At 43.2% G+C, this 23,420-nt stretch overlaps 1 protein-coding gene across 1 annotated transcript in view; it reads left to right on the plus strand.

The window, feature by feature from the left end:
- The window catches only part of FAM151B (family with sequence similarity 151 member B), a 520,233-nt gene that overhangs the window by 340,749 nt on the left and 156,064 nt on the right, over positions 1-23,420 (plus strand). The window contains exon 4 of the mRNA XM_085632400.1: positions 18,676-18,893. Coding sequence (XP_085488526.1) covers positions 18,676-18,893 — 218 coding nt within the window. The remainder of the gene's footprint in view (positions 1-18,675; positions 18,894-23,420) is intronic.

A 23,420-nucleotide genomic window follows, 5' to 3' on the forward strand; every position in this document is an offset into this window, starting at 1 on the left:
AGTGCAACAATCAACTGGTCACTAAACGTGGAGAGGCGTTTGCTGACCCAATAGGACCAAGAGCCCCCCTGGCCACTCCCCCCACCCGCATCAAACAGGACGGCACCCAGCTATCGTTCGTGGCAGGAGCCACCGTCCCTCCTCCCTCGGAGTCCAGCCCGATCAGGAGTTAATCCCTGGCGCCAGCTTTCGTTCTGCAGTGCTCGACGGGGAAGCACTCCTCGTTCCAGGTTTTCGCGCCTCCAGCCACTGCCATGCGTCCTGTGGTGTAGTGAAGAAATGTGTAGCGGTCCCGTCTACTACTCTTAGGCGTGCTGGGAAAAACATGGGGTATGGTAGTTGCAGCTGTCAGAGTTTCCGCTTTAGTGCAAGAAAGGAAGCGCGCTGCCTCTGCACCTCCCTGGTGAAAACCGGGAAAATCATCACCCTGGCGTTCGCGATTTGGAGGTTTTGCTTTCCTCGCGCCTGTTGCAAGATGTGGTCTCTGTCTCGCTAATGAAGCAAGCGCACAACCATCTGTCGCGGGGGGGTGCCCGGCTTTGGAGGTCTGGCTGGGACCCTGTGAGCGCGTTCAAGGGCGAAGAAGGGGGAGAGCCCCTCCAGGGCCACCTTGGTCCAAAGCCAATTCTCCATGTACCTAACAGCATCGTCTCCTTCCTCCCATTCTGGGACCCCCACTATGCACAAATTGTTCCTGCGAGAGCGCCCTTTACTGTCCTCCGCTCTCACCTCCAAGATCCTGACCCTGTCCCCAACCAATTTCAGAGAGCGATGCAGGGTAGAGATTGCGTCCGGAACCTCCTCTAAGGTCGTCTCAGTAGCTTTCACCGGCTCTTTGAGCTTGCGGTGGTCATTCTCCAGGAGGTTGAGATCCACCTCTATGGCGTCCATCTTGGTCTCCAAAGCTTCTCTTGAGGAGGTGATGGCCTGCATTATGTTCACCAGTGTGGGGCCCTCTGCTACGTCGTCCCTCCGCCGTTCCACCACATCCTCCTCGTCATCCGATTGTTGCCCCGTTGCTTCCATATTCAAGCCTGTGAAGCCCTTCCGGCAGGATGTTCGGCCCATTCTGACTGGTTGTGATGGGTCACACAGGACTTCCAAACAGGGAGTACAGGGAAGTTCAGGATAGTTAGAATAGGCAGTGCGCACAGGAAAGTTCAGGAGGTACACCCCGGGGCAGTAGGCCGTTACCCTGGGGCTTCACAGTAGAGAGAGAGCACTATTCATGATCGCCAGCTCAGAAGGGGAACAAGGTGGCCGTCTCCCCCTCAGACTGCAGAGTGCACACCCCCGAGATCTTCGGGCCCTCCCGAGCAGAGTGAGACTGGCCCCGCATCTCTCGACCACCACAGCGGGGGATTCTGTAGTTCTGGGCTCCCTCGCTCAGGACTGGCCTCCGCCACCTGTGTCCTCCGAACCAGCCCTCAGTGGCGATCAGAAGGTCCTCCCCTCACCTGCACCGCGCGGTCGCTCGCAGCCAGAGAGGGCACGTCAAGGCTCCCATATGTGCTGTATGAGCACCACCCTATAGCCGCAGTCAGTCTCTGTGCGCTGCTTGCACTGGTCGACCTCCCCGGGAATCAGAGTGCACAGTATGGGGCTCCGAGGCCGATACCCACCTCGGATTCGGTGGGCTCCCACCGCCTTGCCTGCTGCCACTCCCTCGTCGCGGAAGTCTTCGGGTCAGCGCTCCCAGTGCCCCAAGCCCAGCTTAATACCAGAGCCCGTCGTGGCCCTGGACGGTAGACGTCTGCTGGATCCGCAAGGAGGAAATCCCACTGCCGAGCTCTGCGCCCCTCAACTCGGTTTAGTGTTCCGCGGCATCATGGGCATCAGGTCTCAGTCCCAGCAACGGGCGTCGCCATTTTGTATGCGGAGCGCGTGTCCGAGTCCAGCAGAGCGCTCCCGGTTCCTGGCAGCCCCGGTGCCCCACACTCACCAGCCGCTCTGTCAGCCGCCACTCCTCACTGCCGCTGGAGAGATGAAGCCTCTCAGGGAATCCCAAAGCTCTTTGTGAGCGCTCGGCGACCTCCGCTACCGCAGCTCCCGGCCGCCATCTTAGGGTCGCGGCACTCGAGGCCGCCCGGCCACAAAAACAGCGCTTTTGGTCACTGTGTCGGCAGCGCTGAGCCCCCACCTCCACCCAGCGCGGGCAGCAGAGCCTCCGCCACCAGGATTTCGGTAATGGACCCCTGCAAAGTATCAGGATGATTGCGGGCAGGGGTATGGCGCGGACGGAGCTCCGGAGTCCGCTTCCCCTCACATCGGCGCCACGCCTGCCCTCTTCATTTCGCACTTCATCACTTAGAAAAAATTGAATATTTTGGACATTATTTATTCTAGCTTTAGCATTCGATTTCAAAATAATTTTGTGTTTGAAACTTCATAACGTTCCATTTTGTACGCAAATACATCAAGAAAGTTCTGCATAACTCAAACTTAGTATTTTCACTTTCACAAGCAACAAGCACCTATTCAGGTCTATAATACTCAAAGACCGCTGTCCCTTCTACCCAAGAACAGACGGACCATCATTGGCAACGTACAGCTTATATGAAGCTTTTCTGCCTTTTAAATTAAAGACCAAAGGCCTAAAACCTATCATGCTAATAGATTCTCCCTGTAGCTCTGAGAATTCATGTCCTTAAGACCCTAACATGTGAGTAGTCGCGCTTTACAAGAAATCTGATTGATTATGTCAGTTAGACTTAAATGTCCACCAACTGTACCTACAAATTCGTTTTCCCAAGCTCTCTTGAAAATAATACTGTACGGATATCCTAAATCCACTGTTACTTCAAAAACATATCCACCCAAAGTTATCCAGCATAAGGGTTTAAAAAATGTGTTCCCTTTGATATGCAAAACCATGTGTTTTCCAAGTTTATCCATCAACCCTTCATCATGGTTGCAGAGCTATCCTTGTTCTTGGGGATTCGCTTGACAGTTTCCTTTCTGCAAACTCTAGTAAAATGTCCAAATAGGCCACACTCCATACACTCAACATTCCTAGCAGACACTTGGCAAAGTTAGAAGAATGTTGAGTATTTCCACAAACAACATATTACTCCAGATCTTTTAAACTGTTGTATTCTTATATACTTATCTTTCTCTTTATCACTGTTATGGTCCGAAATCATATTGACTTAGTCGTCAGCACCTTTGCTGCTTTGTTGTAGAGCAGCTTTTGTACATCTTTCAGAAAAGTTCTGCTTTTTTGTACTAATACTATTATATCCTTGAAGGAACTATCACTATGAACCCACTAGGTTTTCTTGTATATTTGTGTTTTTATGGATGACCACCTGGTCATGAATTAGCTCATCGTGTAAAGCTCTGCATTTCAGCTCATGGCATGGAGTTTTATGCTGATACATACTCTTCAGTATATTTTTTTATGCTTGTGCTAAACGAATGAAACATGTGACTGCTATGCACATTGATGGAGAAAATATTAACAGGTTGTGCGAAGACATCCATATAACAACTTCCACCACCATCAGTTTTCTGTAACTGACTGTATACTCTTGGGCCAGATGTACATAGGAAAGTGTTTGCGATTACTAAATAGTGAATTTTTTGTGATACGCTAATTGGTAATTGCAAATATCCATGTACCAAATGTGTGTGCGATTCCCAGTAGGTTGCAAATAGACCTACCTCATTAATATTCATGAGGTAGGTCTCGGTTTGCAACACATTGGTAATTGCAAAAACCACAGCGGTGGTGGCCTGCTGAAGTCAAAACCAAAGGAAATGATGGACGGAGTGTCGAACATTGCAAGCACTCGCCCCCAGTCAACTGATCTGGGTTTAATCCATCACCATTCTTTAGCCCACTCTGCCACCCCAGTTCAGACATGGCCATATGCAAATCAGTCTGACCCTGTGCCTCATGGGAACAGTCCAGCCCGAACTGCCAAGCCATGTCTTCCCTGGACCGGAAACAAGCTTCCTGGGACCGGTTTCTGGCATTTCAGCCGTCTTCAGCCAGGCCTGCTGAAGTCGCCATGTCTGTGACTGCTTTTTAGTAAAGCACTTTGTATTTTTAAATGCAGCCCATTTTGCGTGAAGGAAAATGAGCTGCATTTCAATAAGAAAAATGAAAAGTTTTCTGTTAATTTTTTAAGAGTAGACTGTGGTCTGTGGGACCACTGCCTGCTCTTAAAAATTCTCAAAGGAGAAGTGGTCCCTGGGGACCCGTTCCCATTTGAGGTGGGTTCACACATATCAATGTGATTCCGGATTAGATAGGGACGCCCTAATCACGCCCCCTTCCTAATACTGAATCGCAAACTCAATTTACGATTAGGTAATAGGTTATCAAATTGTAAATTGGGCCTTTGTGCATAAAAAATACTTTTTTTGCGTTCACACACACGGCCCTTAAGCCTTCAGGGCCCAAACTATACAAAAGTAGCCCTTTTTTCCATTTTGATGACCATTTCACCCCTTCGACTTCTATATTGCTACAGTAGTCCTTCGATTCTTCTAATAGCGTTGTTGATTAGATTTATACCAAGCCAGGGGTCTCCAACCTTTTCTGTAATTGGAGCTACTTCTGATCAGTGAAAATCATTGGTTGCTACTGAAGTCTTAGCAACTCGCGCACAGACAACGCTACCTTCATTGGCTTTAAGCCTAATGTCCATAGGGGCAGATACTATGGTTTGAACAAAATACTTTTACCAAGGGCACAATGACAGGGCTGCAATCTGTGTCTGTGAAAGCGTGGCCTTTAGGGATGTATGAACATGTGTGCGTATGAATGGGATATATGTGTATGGGTGACTGAGAGCCTGTGTTGTATGTACTTGTGGCACAGGACATACCTTTCATCATCTGTGGCACATTTACATGTATAACACAAACACACAACCTTTTTTTTAATGGGAGAAATTTAAAGTACAGAAAAATGTTCGGCAAAAATGTTCATTACACAGAACATTTTTCTGCACTTGAAATTTCTCCCACTTAAAATAATGGCTTTATTTTTCAGTTATAAATATGGCACCATGTCTACCAGTCACTGGTAGCAAGATGCTTGCTGTGTGTGAAGGAGACACTTTAAAATGGGAGAAAATGAAATAGAAGAGTTCATTTTATATTTATATGGATTCCATAAAACTCATCATTTAAATTTTCCCCAATTTCCAAGTGTCATATTTACAAAGAGGCATCTTGCTCCTAATGACCTGTAGAAATGATGTCCTATTTATAACAGAAAAATACCACCATTTGTTTAAATGTGAGGAATTGGAAGTGAATAAACAAGCTTCATAAGGCATTAGGAAGTACTTTGCTTAATAGAAAGTGGAGAACAATATTTAGACAGTGTTTCAGAGAAATTTTTTCCTCCACTTGAAATTTCTCCCATTTAAAAAAAATTACTTTATTTTTCAGTTAAATATATGGCAGTGTCTACTAGCCACTGGGGGCAAGAGCCCTGCTTTTTGTAAATGCAATACTTTGAAATGGGAGATAATTAAAACGAAAAGTTAACTTAATTATTGAGGTCACTTTTCATTAAACTTTTCTCCCATTCAAAAGCATTCGGAAACCGCATTTTGTTCTCATGCTCCAATATTAAGTTGTCAAGGACTTCTATTTTAAGAATTAAAAAAAATCAATGCTTCGGTTCTTCACCTTTGTGCCCCAGCAAGGGTCATAAATCTGATTGAACACTACTCATTTACAGACCTTGCTATCTGCAGTCTGATGATAATATGAAATAAAATAGCCTTCCCCAGGGGTGTGGAATTTAATAAAATATCTACTTGTCCATGGGGCAGGTTGCTTCATAAATCTACTTGTCCTGTAACAAAATCCCCTTGTCCCTTTTGTGCTATGTAATGCCGCGACAAATTATGGCAGTAATCTCATTATATAAGAGCTCTGAAATAGCCTATCCGATTATGCCTGGGCTCCTTCCATAGTAGGGTCTGAATACTAGCAATTCCCTTATGGTGCCACTTTTCCGCAGATCTACATACTGGGGCTGAAGGTAATAGAAAACAATAATTTCAGGGTTAAAATGCCCTTTTGAGTCTGCGCAAACCTACCAACTTGCATGTTTTCATGGTTTTCACCAACTCTTTTCTAATCTTTTCCTATACTGGGAAAGGTTGGGAATTTACTCCTGACAATGGCAGACATAAAAATTCTTCCAGGGTTGGGAAAGAAGTGGTTGGAGGGAAAGTGAACTTGCAAAAACTCCGATTTTTCGCATGAGCAAATGTACACCTGCATATTTGCTCGTGCTAAAATGCAGTTCACAAATATTTTCTAGGAGCACTATTTCTTGGCCTACTTCTGAAAAGTCTTGTGAATTCACAAAAGCTGTATATCTGCACTTAATGCAAGGACATGGGTGCACTTTAGAGACTTTATATAATAATTGGGCCCCTAATTAGGTCTGGGGTTAACAATGACCTTTTGTGTTTATTAAAATTCTGTCTCTCTGTCTATCGGCTAGCTTCACTGTGAGTGAGCGCATTCTGTTCTTTCACAAAGAGCATATCAACACACAGTAGTTTTGTTCAGTGCCAGGAACTACTGTGGCAATGTGTGCTTTTTGAGACTGAAACAATTTTTGTTTTACCAATGTTTGTTATACTGGTGAGGCCCCTGCGTCTCCCACACTAATAAGGTTTTACAAAAACCATCCCAAAACAAGTCACGCATTGACAAAACCAAAAGGCTTACCAACAATTTTAGACCTACTGGCTTTTCCAATGCTTATTTGTTTTTGTTTCCCATAATCCTATTAAAACTGGTTACACTGATTATCCATTAATAATTTTTGGAGGAAATACTGGCATACATCAACACTTTACTAAATGATGCTGCAAAGAAATGGTACCTAAAATGTTACAGTAGTTTAGCGAAATGTTGCATTTTTTTGTGAACATTTTATTTTGAAAGCAAAGAATTATCAATTTTGCTTTCAAGCTTCTGCAAATATTTGCATCTAATCAGGGAGCATTCTGGGAGCATTATAAATAGGCTCATATTGCTAAACATTTTTACACTAGAACGACTGTCAGTAGTGCAGTCTGAGCTTACAACATTTACTTAGAGTGCTCACCCTAATAATAAAGGCTTTACATTAATGAACCATAAATACAAGTTTGAACAGCATTAACATACGGACACAAATATTACCTTAACTGCAGGCAATTCCTTTCCCTGTTCCATAATGTGGTACTGTAAACTGGCAGCCAAAGGGTTTGTGCTGTAGGGTGTTGGGCCTATTTGGCCCAAGGACAAAATTCATATGAAAACTTGTTGCCCTTGACCCCAAACAATATGTCCCGGGCATCGGGCTATAGGAATTCCACATCCCTGCTTCCCTTATCTTTAAAAGGAAAGTGTGACCCTGTGCTTATTTGAAAATGAACTCAAGGCTGTGAGCTACTCTGAAGGTGTCTGCGAGCTACTGGTAGCTCAAGATCTACTGGCTGGAGACACCTAAGCTAACCAAATATTAGAGAGAGAAAAATAAAACACAAACAAACATTTCTCTCAAAACTAACAATATCTTGTGTTTTGTACTGTGGACAGAAGGTCAAAGGTTACTTTAAAATAAATACCTCTTTTCCTTCAAAATAAATCCATCAATAACAGCGGTAATAAATTGTGACAAGCGTTTTTCGGTTGGTAGCGAGGCCTCATTCTGTGCACAGCCCTTTTTTTTTTCTAAAGAATGCTAAGCAACAGAATGTGTGACCGCAAGGCGTCAAGTCACGTAGTTGTGCACTGCAGTGTGACATTGTCGGCACATGCTTAGAAAAGGTCATATGATGCATCCTGAACAGAGGAATGCACATGCAAAAGTTGGGCACAAGCAGATATGGCCATTAAACAGTAAAAGGTGTGCGTCTTATATTTCAAAATGACACACATTCCCAATAAAGTCATTCATTCACTTGTGAAGACAAATATTTCCTCCCTGGTCAATAGTATACACCTTGCATTTATTGATTCATGAAAATTCCACCACATTGATTCACGGTCAGTACATTTTCCTGCATACCTTGTTTCAGAAGAAATGCATGACTCGCATTGTCGCATGGAGTTATGGCAGCATAGATCCACAGCTGTTCGAATCACTTGTCGAAATAAGCTGTAACATATGTTCCAAGACTTTTCATGTTGCAGAGCGATTATCAATAGTCAAAGAATGTCCCTAACCATCTTCCATGTCCCACTCCCAAAGCTCTCTTCTCTGTCTCCACCTTATAGCATGGCTGTGTCTAATACAGTCTATAAAGGGATTAAAAGTATAACATTGCACTCTGATAGATATTTCTAACCGCAGATTATTCACCTTATGTCCCCCAGGCGACAAACCTGATCTGGAAATCCAAAAGAAGTACCCCTGCGTGCCTTTATATCGGGTGCCATGTGGCTCTACCCCACATCATTATGCTCTGGAATTGACGAGTAGGGCTGAATTTAAGCACCACCCATGAGTTCCTTTCTTTCCCCACCACCAGACATGGATCCAGAGCGCTGCTCCTCTTGTTAACAAGTCTTTTTTACCAAAATTCTCTTTTTACCGGTGTGCGGGTTCGCCCTGGGTGCTATCTGAGCTTCTTGAACCTACTTCGTGTTCCACACTGATTTCAGTTCCAGCGCCACTGCCTGCGCCAGTTTTGGTCGATGCTGGTGCTGAATGCGCTGGAAGAAGCTGCTGCACTATGGTTTCCGAACATAGTGCAGCCTATAGTCACTGCTTTTGACTCCAGTACCTTGACTTTACTTCACAGCAGACCTCTTTCTTTGCATCTTTTCTTTGGCTCTGATTTGTAAAATAATGACGATGGTGAGGTGGATGAATTCCCTCCATAATACGTCAAGGACAATTTGTATACCGAAATTATAGGATGCCAGTGCTCTGGGCACCTCTCCAGACACTTCCCCTCGTCATGGTACAGTGCATGTTTTGCTATATTTATGCGAAGTACTGCAGAGGATCTTTACCTACAGCTTCCTACAGAGGAGGTCAAGACAAACGTTCTGAAGAAGGTTCTTCTGTCTGGCCAGGCACCCACTGAATTTCTCTTACCAATTAACAAAGCGTTTACAGATACTCTCTTGGACACCTGGGCAAAGTCATCCTCTGGGCCCCAGTCATTAGTTAAGTAGGTAGCAGCCTCAGACCGGCACTAGACGATCCTGACTTCTTGATCCATCACCTAAAGCCAGAGAGATTGGTGGTCCAGGTCCACCAACATAATCAATCCTAATGCCTTTCCTACGACTTCTCCCGACCGCGAGTCTAAACACATGGAGACCTTTGGCAAGTGCATGTTCTTATGAGTATGTTCTTTTGAATGAATGAATGATAGGGTTTGTATCACGCACAGCTTCTTCTAGTTATTTCCTGGTTCAAGAATCAAAACAACTGCAGACTAAGAGCAGCCACATCACAGAAGGGGGCAAAGAAGCTGGCTAACACTTCTCCCACCTCAAGGAAGTTTATTCCCCAAATAGCAGAATCTTGGTCTTATTGGAATTACATTTTAAATTACTGGCCCACATCCAATCCAAACTGTTCTCAAACAGGATTGAAAAGATTCCAGGGTGTCCGAGTATTCTTTTTTGAATGAGAGGAACATCTGCGTATCATCTGCTTTGGGGATTACCTTTACCCCAAATGTCTCCACCAGGGGTGCCAAAGGGGTCATATAGATGTTATACAAAGTTGGGCTCAGAGAAGAGCCATGTGGCCGCACAAGGGTAAGAGTTCTGATGGCAAATGAAAATGGTGTCTTCCATACATCCTGACCTCTGTTTCCCAAAAAAAGGAATATAACCATTCTAGCATCTGTATTCCCACCCCAATGTCTCTCAGTCTCTGCAGAAGAAAGGGGTGGAAGATGATGTTAAATCCCGCAAAAACATTTAATAATATCAAGGCTGCATTTTTTCCTTGATCTATTGTCCGCTTGATGGAATCTACAACCTCGAGAATGGCTGATTCTATGATATGCGTAGGACGAAAGCCTGACTGGGAGGTATGTAACAGCCTGAGTCTTTCCAAATGTTCTGAAAGTTAAATGTTAATCAGCTTTTATAACATTTTAGAGCCTGCCGGTAGGAGAGGCATAGGACAAAGATTGATTGCCGGGACCGATCTGTTGTGGGCTTTTTTAGAAGTCGCTTTGGCTTCCTTCCATCTAGTTAGAAGCTGTGCTGTCCACAAGGAGATTTTGAAAATCTGATTGAAAATGGGATTGGCCACTTTACTTACAGAGGCTAGAATCGAAGATGGGCTAAGGATTAGAAAGAGAACTTGATTTACAACCCATGATGGCCTTTTCAGATTCCTCTAAAGTAATGTCTTTAAAATAAAGGAGCTCCCCTCTGCAAAGGAAGGGAGGGGCCATCAGTGTGAGTTCCATTATAGACCAGTTTATGGGTAGTCGCAGGTTAGCCTCAATCTTTGAGATTTTCTCAATAAAGAATTTTGGCAACTTGTCACACAAATCAGAAGAGGCAGAAATTGATTGATTTAAGGCCTTCGGGTGTAGAAACTTCACGAATATTTAATAGTTTTCCTTTGGACTATTTGTAGCGCCTGCAATTTTACCTTCTCTTCTTCTAGTCTTGCTTTGTGCTCAGTCATTGCCAGTTGTCTCAGAGGCAGCTACAGTCATGCTTTATGGGATGCGGTTGGGCAAATCCTGCCTGCGGTTCCAGAGGACCTATGGACGTCTTTAGTCCAAATTATACAGGATGACCAGGATACAGCAAAATTTACTAGGTCTGGTCCCGACACAACTGACTACTTAGGTCAGGCAATGGGCACGAGTTGGGTCCTCGTGTGCCACACCTGGATAAGATCTTCAGGCTTCTCCAGATATGTCTATATATGTCTATACATATTTAATGGATTTGCCATTTGAAAGCTCTTGCCTCTTTGGTCAGAAAACAGACTTTGCCACAGCATGTTCTTTGGAGCTGCCTGCTCCTATCGGGCAATTTCCTCAACAGTTTTGCCTCTTTTAGATGGGTGACCTCTATAGAGACAACAAGCTCCTGCCGTTTGAGGAGTTCCGCACCGAGTTTGGGATACCAGGGGGGCATTTCCTGTTGCATAGAGCGCTCACGACAGCTATAAGGAAACACTGGAAGATGGGCTCTACAGAACCCCCACCCTCACTGTCCTGTTACTACATAGCCTTATCCGCGGGTATCATTAAAGCGGTCTCCTGCCTTTATAGAGTACTTCATGCAGATGGGTTGCGCCCACTGGAAGCGTTACGACGTCAATTGGAAGAGGAATTTGGTACCCCAATACCAACAAAGGACTGGGACAATATACTAGTCGGGACCCCTAAGGTATCCAGGAACGCATATTTTAGACTGATAAATTATTATGTTCTTCATGGGCCCTACTTGACCCCCAAACGCATAAGTAGATACTTTCAGGTGGAGGGAGCAGCTTGTCCCCGCTGCGGTGAAGTGCAAGCGCATGTTCTACACATGTTATGGACATGTTCACACCTACAAGAATACTGGGAGGGAGTGATAAGTATAGTGGGAGAGGTCATTGACAAGGAGATCCCTTACTCACCATCTTATTGCTTACTAGGGTGATTCCCCCACACAACAAAAAACAGTCACTAGCAAATTCCAGGATTTAGCTTGGGTGCTAGTGAAACAGGAAATAACCAAGGACTGGAAGTCAGTGAGGGGCCCAAAAGTGACAACCTGGAAAGCGAAACTACTAAAATGGGCAGAATGTGAAGAAAGAATTCTGATGAGGGAAGCCAAGAGAGGGCTGAGACACATTGATGTAGCCAGGGCTTGGGAGACATTAGTACATGAGCTAATACATCTGAATCTGGAGACTCATTAAGCGGAAGGGAGAGACGAATAGAGCATGACCTCTCTACATGGGCATGACGATAAGAATGAGGCTACCCATGTAGCTGCTACTCCTTCTCAACCCCCATAGACATATGTATCGACCTAATAATACTTAACCTTCTACACTGCAGAATAGTTGAGGATGTATATAGGCATACATGATAAGTAGACGCACATCAGCGTTGCTGTGGAGAGCTTGAGGGGTGGGACGGAGGGAAAATTAAATGTTGTCATTCTATTGTTTCTAGATCTGCTGAACAGTTGGGATGGTATTTGAAGTGAACAATCCTACAGAACTTACGTCAGCAGATTCGCTGTGCATTGTTGAAAGTAATGATAGTAATATAAACAGTTAATAAAATATGTTTAAAAAAAAAAGCAGTTTTGCCTCTTTTGTGACTACAGTTACAACAGGGGTTTTGAGTACTGCAACACCAAATTCTGACATAACCTTTTCAGCCATTTTGTGGACAAGGCATCGGCTTCCAGAGACAAAGTGCAGAGCATCAGGGGCACTGTGCAGCTCAACCACCACCAGCCAACAACCCTAACCCCAAAACCACTTTAATGTGTACTTTTTGACACATACCCACCCTGGAGGTAAGATCAAACATTTTCTCCAAATGCCCCCCATTTGAACCAATGCACAGTTGTCGACTATGTGTTGTGACCCTGAAAACGGTCTTTCCGGTCACAATAATGTCAGTTCATTTCATGAGTGTGTTGCAGGCACTTTCAGTTCAGACATATTGCACAACATTTCTTTCCAGACAAGCTGGTGTTGAAAACTCGAGCTGCCTTTCTGCCGAAGGTAGTAACACCTTTCCATGTTGGGCAGGCTTTTACCCTTCAAACCTTCTTTGCCCCACCTCCTCCCTCGAAAGAGGAGGAGAGACTCCATTGTTTAGACCCCAAGAGAGCACTCAATTTCTGCATTGAATGTGCCAACGACCATCTGATGAACGATAAACTCTTCGTGGGTTTCTCAGGAGCAAAGAAGGGCAAGGCAGTGCAGAAAAGAACCATCTCTGGGTGGGTTTTCCTCTGCATAAGAATCTGCTATGTGCTAGCTGAGAAGCCGCCAACTGGAGGATCAAGGGTCACTCCAATTGAGCCAAGGCTGCTACTACTGCACTAGCACACCGAGTGCCTGTCCTGGATGTCGGTCAGGCAGCTATGTGGGCGTCGGTGCACACGTTCACGAAGCACTATTGCCTTGACAGTTAGGTCCGTTTGAATGGTCATTTGTTTTGATCTTCCACAGACCAACTACCTTGGGAGGTACTGGTTTGGTATCTATTCACAAGGTGAGGAATCTGCAGTTAGAAGTAACCTTCAGAAGAACAACTTACTTACCTTCCGAAACTATGTTTTTGGTGGATACTCGGTCTAACAGCAGATTTCTCAGAGACCCTCCCCCGTTCCCTTTCTGTGAAATTGACTCTTTTTCCATCTAAAATAGTCCCAAACTAGATATCTGCACATGGTCAAACCAAGTTGCTGATTGGCTGCGCTTCTGAAGACGTATACAAGCCTTCGAAAGCAGCTGATGTCAGCGCACCTGCTAGTCACTTGCAGATGCCACCTACCAGCACACAGGACAAATGCTTTTGAGTTTCTGGATCCAGTCTGACAACTGGGGGGAACATTCACAAGGAGAAGAATCTGTGGTTAAATAGAGAATCCACCAGAAAGAGTGTTACAGAAGGTAAATAACTTGTTCATTTGCACAATAAAACATGCATCATAAGCACCCAGGAATAGCATATAAATGCTACACAACCCATCTACAGCCAGGGTTATCCTTAAGTCCGAGTTCATCCATTTTTTGTGGAGTTTATTATATTATTTTGCAAAACATAATTTGTATTAATGTTAGCTGCACATTTGATTTAATCGTACAGCTTGCTTGGCTTCTTTACCACTTGTTGTTTCTTTACTATGAAGCCTTCTTCCCGATCTGCCATGTTCTCTGGAGGATAGTTACATTCCTTGTATATACCATCTTTGCATATTTTAGAAGCTTTGTTTAATACTACCCAGCTAAAAGAGCTAAAGGGTTGCTTCAAAATGGGTCTCTTAGTCGGCTAGCTCTCGTATAGCTAAATATAATTTGCTGTAAACCCATACAAGCTATGAAATCATGTTCTGTGTACATGAGCTTGTTCCATAGAGTTGAAGAAAACGGGAAATTGATGTCAATTGAGCGGTAGTGTGGAATCATCAGAAATCAAAGAGACAGAAGAACTAAACATTGAAAAGGCTGCAAAGATAGAAGGCTGCTGCCAAATTAGCAAATATGGCGAGGCTGAAACCCACCAGGAACAAGACGTGATTGAGGGGCAGTCGGTAAGCGAGGAAGGCAGAGGCACATGTAGAAACAAAGCTAGACTCTAGAACAAAGGAGGATGCAGCTGAAGCAGGATGCCACACTAGGCAGTCACACCATACATGGCAGGAAACTGCACTAGCAGTCAGGTACTTCAGGCTTTCAGGAAGTGGTTCATAAATCAGGCTTTTGGGGGCAGATGCTTGGAGCACTGATAGTTGAAAGATAAGAGCTGAATGCAGAAAACATTATTTAGTATCCCCCTCATGCCTCACAGGATGAGGCGGAGTGTAGCCTAGAACAAGAGTGAACTAAATGCAGCTTGGAGCAGGTGAGAGCACTTAAAGCACCGTCTCATTTCTCTGCCTAAAAAGGTCTGTATAGATTCCAATAACTAAGAACTGTGTGAACTAATTGAAGGGATGGAATCACACTGGTTTCACGTTTTGGGAGGAAAGCATGCAGTAGAACACAAACACTGGCAAAGCCAATAGGTCTCGCCTTTGGGATCTACTGGCTTTACCACTACTTTATTTTTATTTTTATTCTGTACCCCATGGGTACTCACAAACATTTCCCCAGGGGTCAAAAAGTATGGTCTGTTCTTTGGCCAAGGGCTGCATTGGTGCCAGCAGGGTTGGGGTGAGGGCACAGATTGATGTAAGGTGGGTGTAGGTGAAGTGAAAGATGTACATGATGTGGACCGTGAGTTTAGGAGTTATTTTGATGGTTTCATTCCATACTGTCCTCTAAATTATGCCCCTGGAGATACAGACTTGAAAATACTGTGCTAAGCTGTAGCTGAGTCGCTTTCCTGCTACCACACACTACCGTTTGTGAGATAAGTGTGCAAAGGAAGTAACTTGGGTATTGAATTTGAATGAAATAGAATCTTAGGCTTCACAATTTAATTTTTCTTTGGTCATTCATCTGTAAACATTATGAGATTGCAAAATGCTTAGTAATAGGCTCCGCTAGGGTAGCAAGTGCTATAAAAACTCTTTCACAAATTAACCCCCCGACACTGTGTAGTTTAGATTCTTGTGAAAAGTCGTTTGATTGTGTACCTGCACTGTTTTCAGCTGATCCAACTAAAATATCTTATAATGTTTTGTTGAGATGTGTATTACAGATAAGTCTTTATGCTTCACTGATGAAGACCAGTCTTTTTCAGTATTTGTGAGTTAAAAATCAGCCCTGAAGTGAAAGTTGAGAAGTGCTCACCAGATATTTGAGCAAATGCTATTTAAATTCCAGTACGCTGCTTCCTCAAGACCTGCGTAGAAACAGGATAGGTGAAAAGATGTGTCCCAGCAAGGGCTCACGCATGAATTGACATTTTGAAATTGGCATGCACCAGTGGTGCTGGATTCATCTTAAGAGTAGGCACGCTGCCATTAATGTTACCATACTGAAGTCTTACGGATTTTGAAAAATCCAAGTATCCACAAAAGACAAGTGTAGCCAATGTATTCAGCAGGTTAGTGGTAAGGGTATAGTATGTAGCTGGTGGTACAATTTGGAGCACACTGCCACAAATATATTACTAAAGCATGGTATGGTAGCACACTGTCATTTATAAACAACACATTCTCCATTTAAATTACATTACATTTGCACAGGCATACAGTTATACTGTTAAAACCATACAGTGCACTAATAATAATATGTGGAAAATTGCATCACCTAGTGTATTGATTTGTTTTGATTGTATTAAAATCGTTGATTTCACCACACTTCAGAATTACAAAAAAATATGCTTCATTTGTGCTTTCTGATATATTTGAAATATTTGTACAGTTCATATACAGGCATTTCAATATTGTTGAGTGCTAGAAAAAAGAAAGTCCAACACTTTTTTCACACTCCTAGTACCCAGCATGATTGTGACATAAATCCTCTTACTTTGCATTCAGAGTAATAAAAGTAAACACCAAGCTCCCTTTAATTAGAATAAACAGCAATTTGTTGGAAGGCAGATCCTGACATTTGACCTCTGTCTTTGAATGCACAACAAATGTCACAAGATAAAAACAACATTTAAAGACCTCTTTATTGCTCATTCAACATCAAAACTCCAGCATTTTTGTCCTGGGGATGCTTCAGCACCCCCCACTCCCCTACTTTAAGCACCTAGGGTATGGGCATAAAAATGAGGAAGAGGATTGTTTAAGTTATGCTATTCATAAAGAGCACCGACCAAAATACACAATCTCATAGTTACAACATTATTCCTCAGTGGCATGCAAGATTAATGAACTGATAGTGGCAGAGATTAGTAGAATCCATCAAGTAGAAATATAGGAGGCAGGAAACCTTTTTTGAAAGAAATACAGCACGTTCACTGTTGTGAACTAGTATACAAGGGAAACAACTGAAAACACATGTACTCTTGTGGAGTGCTTTATGAAAAAGAAAATAAGAGTTCCCTAAAAGTGAGCCCTCATGAGTATGCAATGAGCTAGTCAGAGAGTTGGTAAACAGCCTTTGCTCCACGGGAGGGACCAAAACAGGCTGGACAGCCTAAAACAAATAAAGCCAGCAAATCGATAGCCAGGAAATGTGAGTTACAACTTGGGAAGCTATTAGCATAGCCACAATATCATGTATCCCTCTTTTGACTCATCCCAAACCTCATTTTACTACGTTGATCTCCAAAATCCCTTGCTAGAGACATTTCCCTCCTCATCTCGCCTTTTACTCATCTCAAACCTCATTTTACTACTATGATCTTCCATATAACACTTTCTAGACTCTTCCCTCTTCTATCCCGCCATTATTCTAGTCAGTCCACATAATTGACTTGCATGTCCCCTGCTCAAATGAACTCATATTTCCCTATACTAATCCACCACTAATCCTTTTTGGGTTCCGGAGTACCATGCTACTTGCTGAAAAGTGCTTCAGTGCCTCTTCAGGGGTAGTAGCCGCTACATAAATACAACTACAATTACACTATGTCTTTGCAACCGGGCTTGGACCTAAAAAGAACATGGTGCGGATCTCAAAGTGCCACCAGATTCTCTCTTCCTTTTTTCAGTTTCATTGTATGCATAAAGTTACAGATATGCAGTGGTTTGATCATAACAAACCACCATAAGGGTACTATAATAGATGCAGTTTCATATAACATCAGTAAAGACTAGTGGCTTTTTCATAATGTTAGCACTGAAAGTGCCTAATTACTGGGCTGACTGGTGTCTTAAATAGTTGAAATGTTCAAGCAAAAGTATTTTACATCCTTAAACAGTGGTAATTGATTGTTTATCACCGGAACTTTAAAAGTATGTGCTGCATTTGACTGTGATTGTAGCAGCATCCGTTGACATCTCTACAGTAAACAACAAAACACAGTACAGTGACATAAAACAGAGCAAAATACAACTAACAACACAACAAAAAACATAACAGAGAGCAATACAACAAAACCGAATTTAACACAGTAACCATGGTACAACACCGCAATGACACAATGCATTAATGCATCACAAAACACAACAGCATAAAAAACAAAACAAAACATCACCACCACAACAAACTTTAAAACAACAATGATGCACAAACATTCTGGTTATATGTTTTCACGTCCACAAACCTGCTTTTACGTTGTCAAAGGTGGTTGTACCAGCTCTGCCTTATTTAACACCAAGGATGTGTTATTGCCAGTGAAAAATATTTTGTGATTCGGTAGTAAAGTGTATCACAGATTTGAAACCAATAGTAATGTTCTCGGAATTGTAAAAGAAGACTGCACCAGCTGGCATAATGACAAGATTTTCAAAGGTTTTCCAGCAAAAAGTTTCCCTCTTATTTTTACATATATTTTCGGAATATTTTCTAATTTCAATATTAGCAACTGTATTTTCAGTTTTTTTTAATCTGGTTATGGCACTTGTTGCTTTAACAGTTTGTGGCAAATGAGAGGTCTATGAATTAGTGATATCGATTCTGGCTTCAAGCTAATCTGCATTTTTAGGCCTGAGTATTGAAGGAAGACTTAATAAGAAATCCTTTAAATTCAAACAGCCAAGCCTGTGTTTGACTGTCAGAACCTTCATTCTTTATAGTATGGTCTTGATTACAAGTGGGCCTACAGTTGTGTTCTCGTGCATGAGAGTCGCAGTGCAGGTGTGAGAGACTGGGAGAAATCATGTGGGAAGCAGTGTGCAAACACCGATTCTTGCATGTTGTTTCCCAGAGTGGCAAAATAATGAGGTGATAGCAGGCAACTAAAATGAGAGTCTAACACCATGTATGTTTTTATAATTGACCCATGAAAAGTTTCAACGAAGCCCTAGCACAAATAAAGAAAACAATGTCTATATATAGGACAATCAAATGGATTGCAAGTAAATGACTTGAAACGTATAATGAATAAGAAGCTTTTTTGGGGGTAATGTACTTTTGAAGCGTAATTTGCCATGCAGGGATATGTGTGAATTTAAGTATATTTCATCTTACAGTTTGGAAGCAGTGAAACCATCTATGATACTTTTGCAAGAAAGGAAGATATCCTTGAAGAGACCCCTTTGGATTAATGCCGACATTCTGCCTGGCCCCGGTGGATCTTCCCAAGCGGTGGATGCTGAAAGTTTCCTCAATACAGTTATATCGTTCTTCCCAGATGTGACATTGTCTTTGGGATGGACAACAGGATGGCACCCTGGAAAAAAGAATGAAGGTAAAGATCAAAGTTTTAAAAGGAAAATACCCTTCTAAATTTAGCACCAACCAAATTTATCATTTTGCTTTTTTCCTTTTATAATTTGTATATGAGATATAATCGTTGCTGTCATACTAAAGCGAAGTTTCTAATGGATATGTCTAGCCACAGATTCCTCACCGTCGAATATTCATCATTTGGCTTTCATAACTCCTGCAAGCTGCTAGTTGACACCATGTGTCTCCATGTACACTTCTTACTGCCTCAGAAGTGACAGAGCGGAGCTACTTATAAGCCCCAGCCCTGAACACTGATAGCAGTTCCTTTCTTCCCATACATTTAAACACTGATCCAGAGCACCACTGCCAAATTTGTTGTTTCAGACTTCCAAACCACACACAGTGTGCTAGAGATTGATACCCACTGCAAACTAGAGGATTCAAAAAGGTTTAACAGGAAGCACATCTCTGTCACAAGGCATGTCTTTGGTGCTTGGGCCTGGGACTCAACTCTAAGTCATGTGATAAATGCACCCTCATACATACAAAGGCGATTCGAGACTGAGAAGAGAAGCTGCATGTCAGTGAAAACTAAAAGAGGTTGCAGCCTTTGCTTACGTCCCGTTCCAATTCGAGGGCCCGATCTCTGGCCCATTCCCTTGACCGTTCCACTTCCCACTCGACGACTTCCTGTAAGGTGAAGTCCAAATGCAAGGATAAAATAGCAAAGTGAGACTCAACCCATTCCACCACCCCGACTCCAAGGAGAAGGCGCTAAGGCATCAAGATGCAAGATGCATTGCATGTCACTGAGCCAATTCTTCAGCTGACCCTGACACGCCCTGACTTTCTCAAGCCATTACCGACCCTGCCGCAGATTGAGGCCTTAAAAGAAGACATGCTGCAGTTATTCATTGAGCTTGTGGCTCTCTGGCGCATATTCGGCCCATTTGGAACCGAAGGGGTCTCTAGTCAGGTTGTTGATGGTGACCTCAGCTAGGCCTACCAGTGCAAGGGGTTCGCCCTTCTCTGCACAGAGTCCTCAGACCAATAGGAAGAAGTTGGCACAGAAACTGGAATAGAAAATACAAAGTTTAATAAAACCTCATGAGGTGAAACTACATTCAAACAGCACCCTTTGGTACTGAGTGAAGTAGCACACAGAGTAGAAGAACCATGGGTCTTTTATACCCACACAGGGGCTCAAAAAAGAGGGCGGTACAAGCACATATAGGAGAATTACATACATAGATGGTCATACAGAAATGCACAGTCAACAGTAAAGGAGGAGCTAGCAGTTGCTGACTCTGGTAGAAACAACCTGACAGCTACAGACTAAAAACAGATGCATGGACAGTTAGACTCTTCTGCGCATGTGCAGAGTAGCAGAGTCTAAGTATAGCCAGTCCTTTAAACAGAGCAAAGGGAAAACAAAATGGCTGCCAGAAATACAAAATGGATTCCACAAAATGGACAAGATAGCCTCTAAATACGAGATGGATTCCACTAATGCTAATCCAATCGCAGCCAATTTACAACAGAGGACCCTTTTAGCATTAGCTGAAGACATCTCCCATAATCCAGTAGGAAAACAAAAAAAAATGCACATTAATTTTTTTTTTTTTCCCCCCCATAAATTTATCAATATCCTAATTCATTGCTAGGTGGGCATTTCTCCTTCTAAATATTGTTAAGCTTGTATGTATTAGGTATAAGCAGGAGTACAAAGGGAACAGAGCATTGGGTCATACAGATAGCAGGAGAGAGTAATTACTATTATCAGAAACAGAACTATTAGCTTTCTAGTCCTAAGCAAATCCTAGAACCATCCAGTAAAAACATTTTCAAGGCTCCTATGCATTTCAGTGACCATCAATTTCAATATCAAAATAGTCAACAGCACATATCTAATAAAACATTTTCACTAGACTTTTCAAGTGTTTCCTTTATGAGGGCTAGAGTATTAATCATTATTAAGGAAATGTAATATTTTTCAACTGCTCAGATGAACTTTTCTCTCATAGAATAAACATTATTCCCAATACAAACATTAAAGCAGTCAGACATATTATTACAAAAATGATCCTGGATCCAGGGGACCAGGAGGACCACACAGTGAAGGACTGGGCTATTCTAAGACCCAGCGGTGCCAGGGGACAACACCTGAAACCTTCGTGGGTTACCTGTTCCGGCGTACAAAACACAGAGACACGGGACACTTCCTGCGGCGTCAAAGATCAGTATTTATTTACTGCAGGGATACAGAAATCGCAAGAAGTACACAACGTGTAGGTTCTGAGAGACTGCTTCAAATTGCAAAAGTGGATCGCTCCTTTTATACACATTTTCGTCATTGAACAACATGGCAAACAAAAGGTTACAACTCAGTTCCCACAGTAAACTTCAAAAGGGTCGCATTCATGTTTTCAGAAGCCCGGAACATAATTACAGCAGCATTGCCGGTTCCCAACTGTAAAAGCACATTATCCCCACATTAAGCACATTCCATTCTGACTGTAAACGAATTAGGAGAAGGGACAGAAACAGGTGCAGAGGAAAAACAAGGACGCACAACAGATTGGAAAAGAGTGTAGAGAGCAATATCGGAAACTTGATTGCAGGATCAAAGGACTCGTGCCTAATGCATGCACAACTGAAACAATAGACTAGCACGGCAAGATGAGCCTCGAGCGGAGCCATCTGTTCTTGCAGTGTCATCCCCCTCATCATAAAGACACCTTCAAAGGAACACGTGTCCTCCGCGAAAGCCTGGGAATCCCAGGGTCACGAAGCAGACAGTGTCTGTTCGCTGACTACTTGAGGGCAAGAGACAAAATGGATGCCGTATCTAAAATGGAACCCGAGGGTTCAGATGGACACACCCAGGAATGAGACGAACCGTACATAGTAGCGTAGCGAAAACGCGTACACCCACTAAACTCGTCATTTGCGGTTCGTAGATACCAAACTCGTCCATATTCGAACAAACCCAAAAATGTCATTACGATTCTCACGGAACCTCATACGCTCCTTTTGCCCTCATGTAGGCAAGCACTAGTCGAGATCAGAATCGATTTCGATATTCATCAAATCGTTCAGTTGTTGCTGGAACATCATTCTATCCATCAATGTCTCCTTGGTAACAGATGGCCGTCTTATACACGTTGTAGCACAGAGACCACATAAGGCAGGACCACACTGCACACAAAGACAACACGTAAACAGAAACGTTACAACAACCCCTACGATCATCAGAATCTTCCAACCCCAAGTTGATATCAGGCCCCAAAACCATCCTAGAAGTGTCCAATTACCTTCGTCCACGTGTATGGACTCGGAGATCTTATGTAACTTCGAGATGGCTTGGTAAACAGTTGGAGCGTTGTCAGGGATGAAAATGCAACAGCTCGAATGGATCACTTTGCACACACCACCTCTATCTGCAAGAACAACGTCTAGAACCATACGGTTCTGCAACGTCATGAGTCTATCCGCCTGAAGTTCTGCTGTTAAATTACCAAGAGCACTCGCAGTTATGTTAGCAGTCAATTCTACCACACGGGTCAACTGTCTCAGGTTCCTACTATTAACCATAGGTCCCCAAAACAGCAAGAAACCCTTAAAGAAATCTCCTGCTTCTTGACCGGCAGTGTCCTCTTCGCTAATAACGCCTCTCACAACTCTAGTTTTGTGATAGTCTGAGGCAACCGTAAAAGTCGGTGGCAAAAGATTCGCAATATAACAGGTACCCGAGAAGTCACGGGGCAACCATGTATATGCACGTTCATAACATACGAAATAGGTACCCTTGGCAGTCAAGAAAACAGGGGAAGAGAGCATCGGTAGAACATACGTATCAGTACAAGCACTCTTCCCAAGTTGAGCTCTCGGATTTCGACCAAGACCTTTCAAGCAGAAATTACCAAGGTGAGGTACGATCCATATTGGAGACGAGCTCTTAAGCTGTCTATCACCCACTGACATACTATACTCAGCCTCACTCAGATCCTTATATGCTTGCACCTCTTCATCTGGAATAAGCGATGCATCAAAAATATCTCTATCTAAATCAGCAATCGCTATCGCCAAAGGCTTGTGGTACGGACCAGGACCGAAGTTTGCAGAACGTGGCTCTCGACTGGGGTAGGAATCTAGTGCACTACGGAACATAGTTTGGAATGCTCGAGCTGAGCCCTGGGAGCTGTAAGGGAGAACCAAATACGGAATACCCCTATCCATGGTATGTGGCATTAACCCACACACCCAACAGTTGGTAGTATTCATCACCAACTGATGCTGATGTAGGAGTTGAACGAAGGAGTTATTCATGAATTCCGCTCGTCTAACCTGTTCATGTTGGGGCAAAGGATGAAAGGAATGTGGGGAAACAGTGGTAATAGAACTTAGTTTAGGAGAAAAAGTAGGTGAAATGGAAGGCAATAACGACTGTATTCCAAAATACACTCCATCCACCAATAGCATAGAAACAGTCAGAAACAGCAGGAATACCTGAAACAAAAAGCATTTTGTTCGTACAATCTTATGC

This window comes from Triturus cristatus, chromosome 2_1, assembly GCF_964204655.1.
Source record: "Triturus cristatus chromosome 2_1, aTriCri1.1, whole genome shotgun sequence".
In the NCBI taxonomy this organism is placed as follows: Eukaryota; Metazoa; Chordata; class Amphibia; order Caudata; family Salamandridae; genus Triturus; species Triturus cristatus.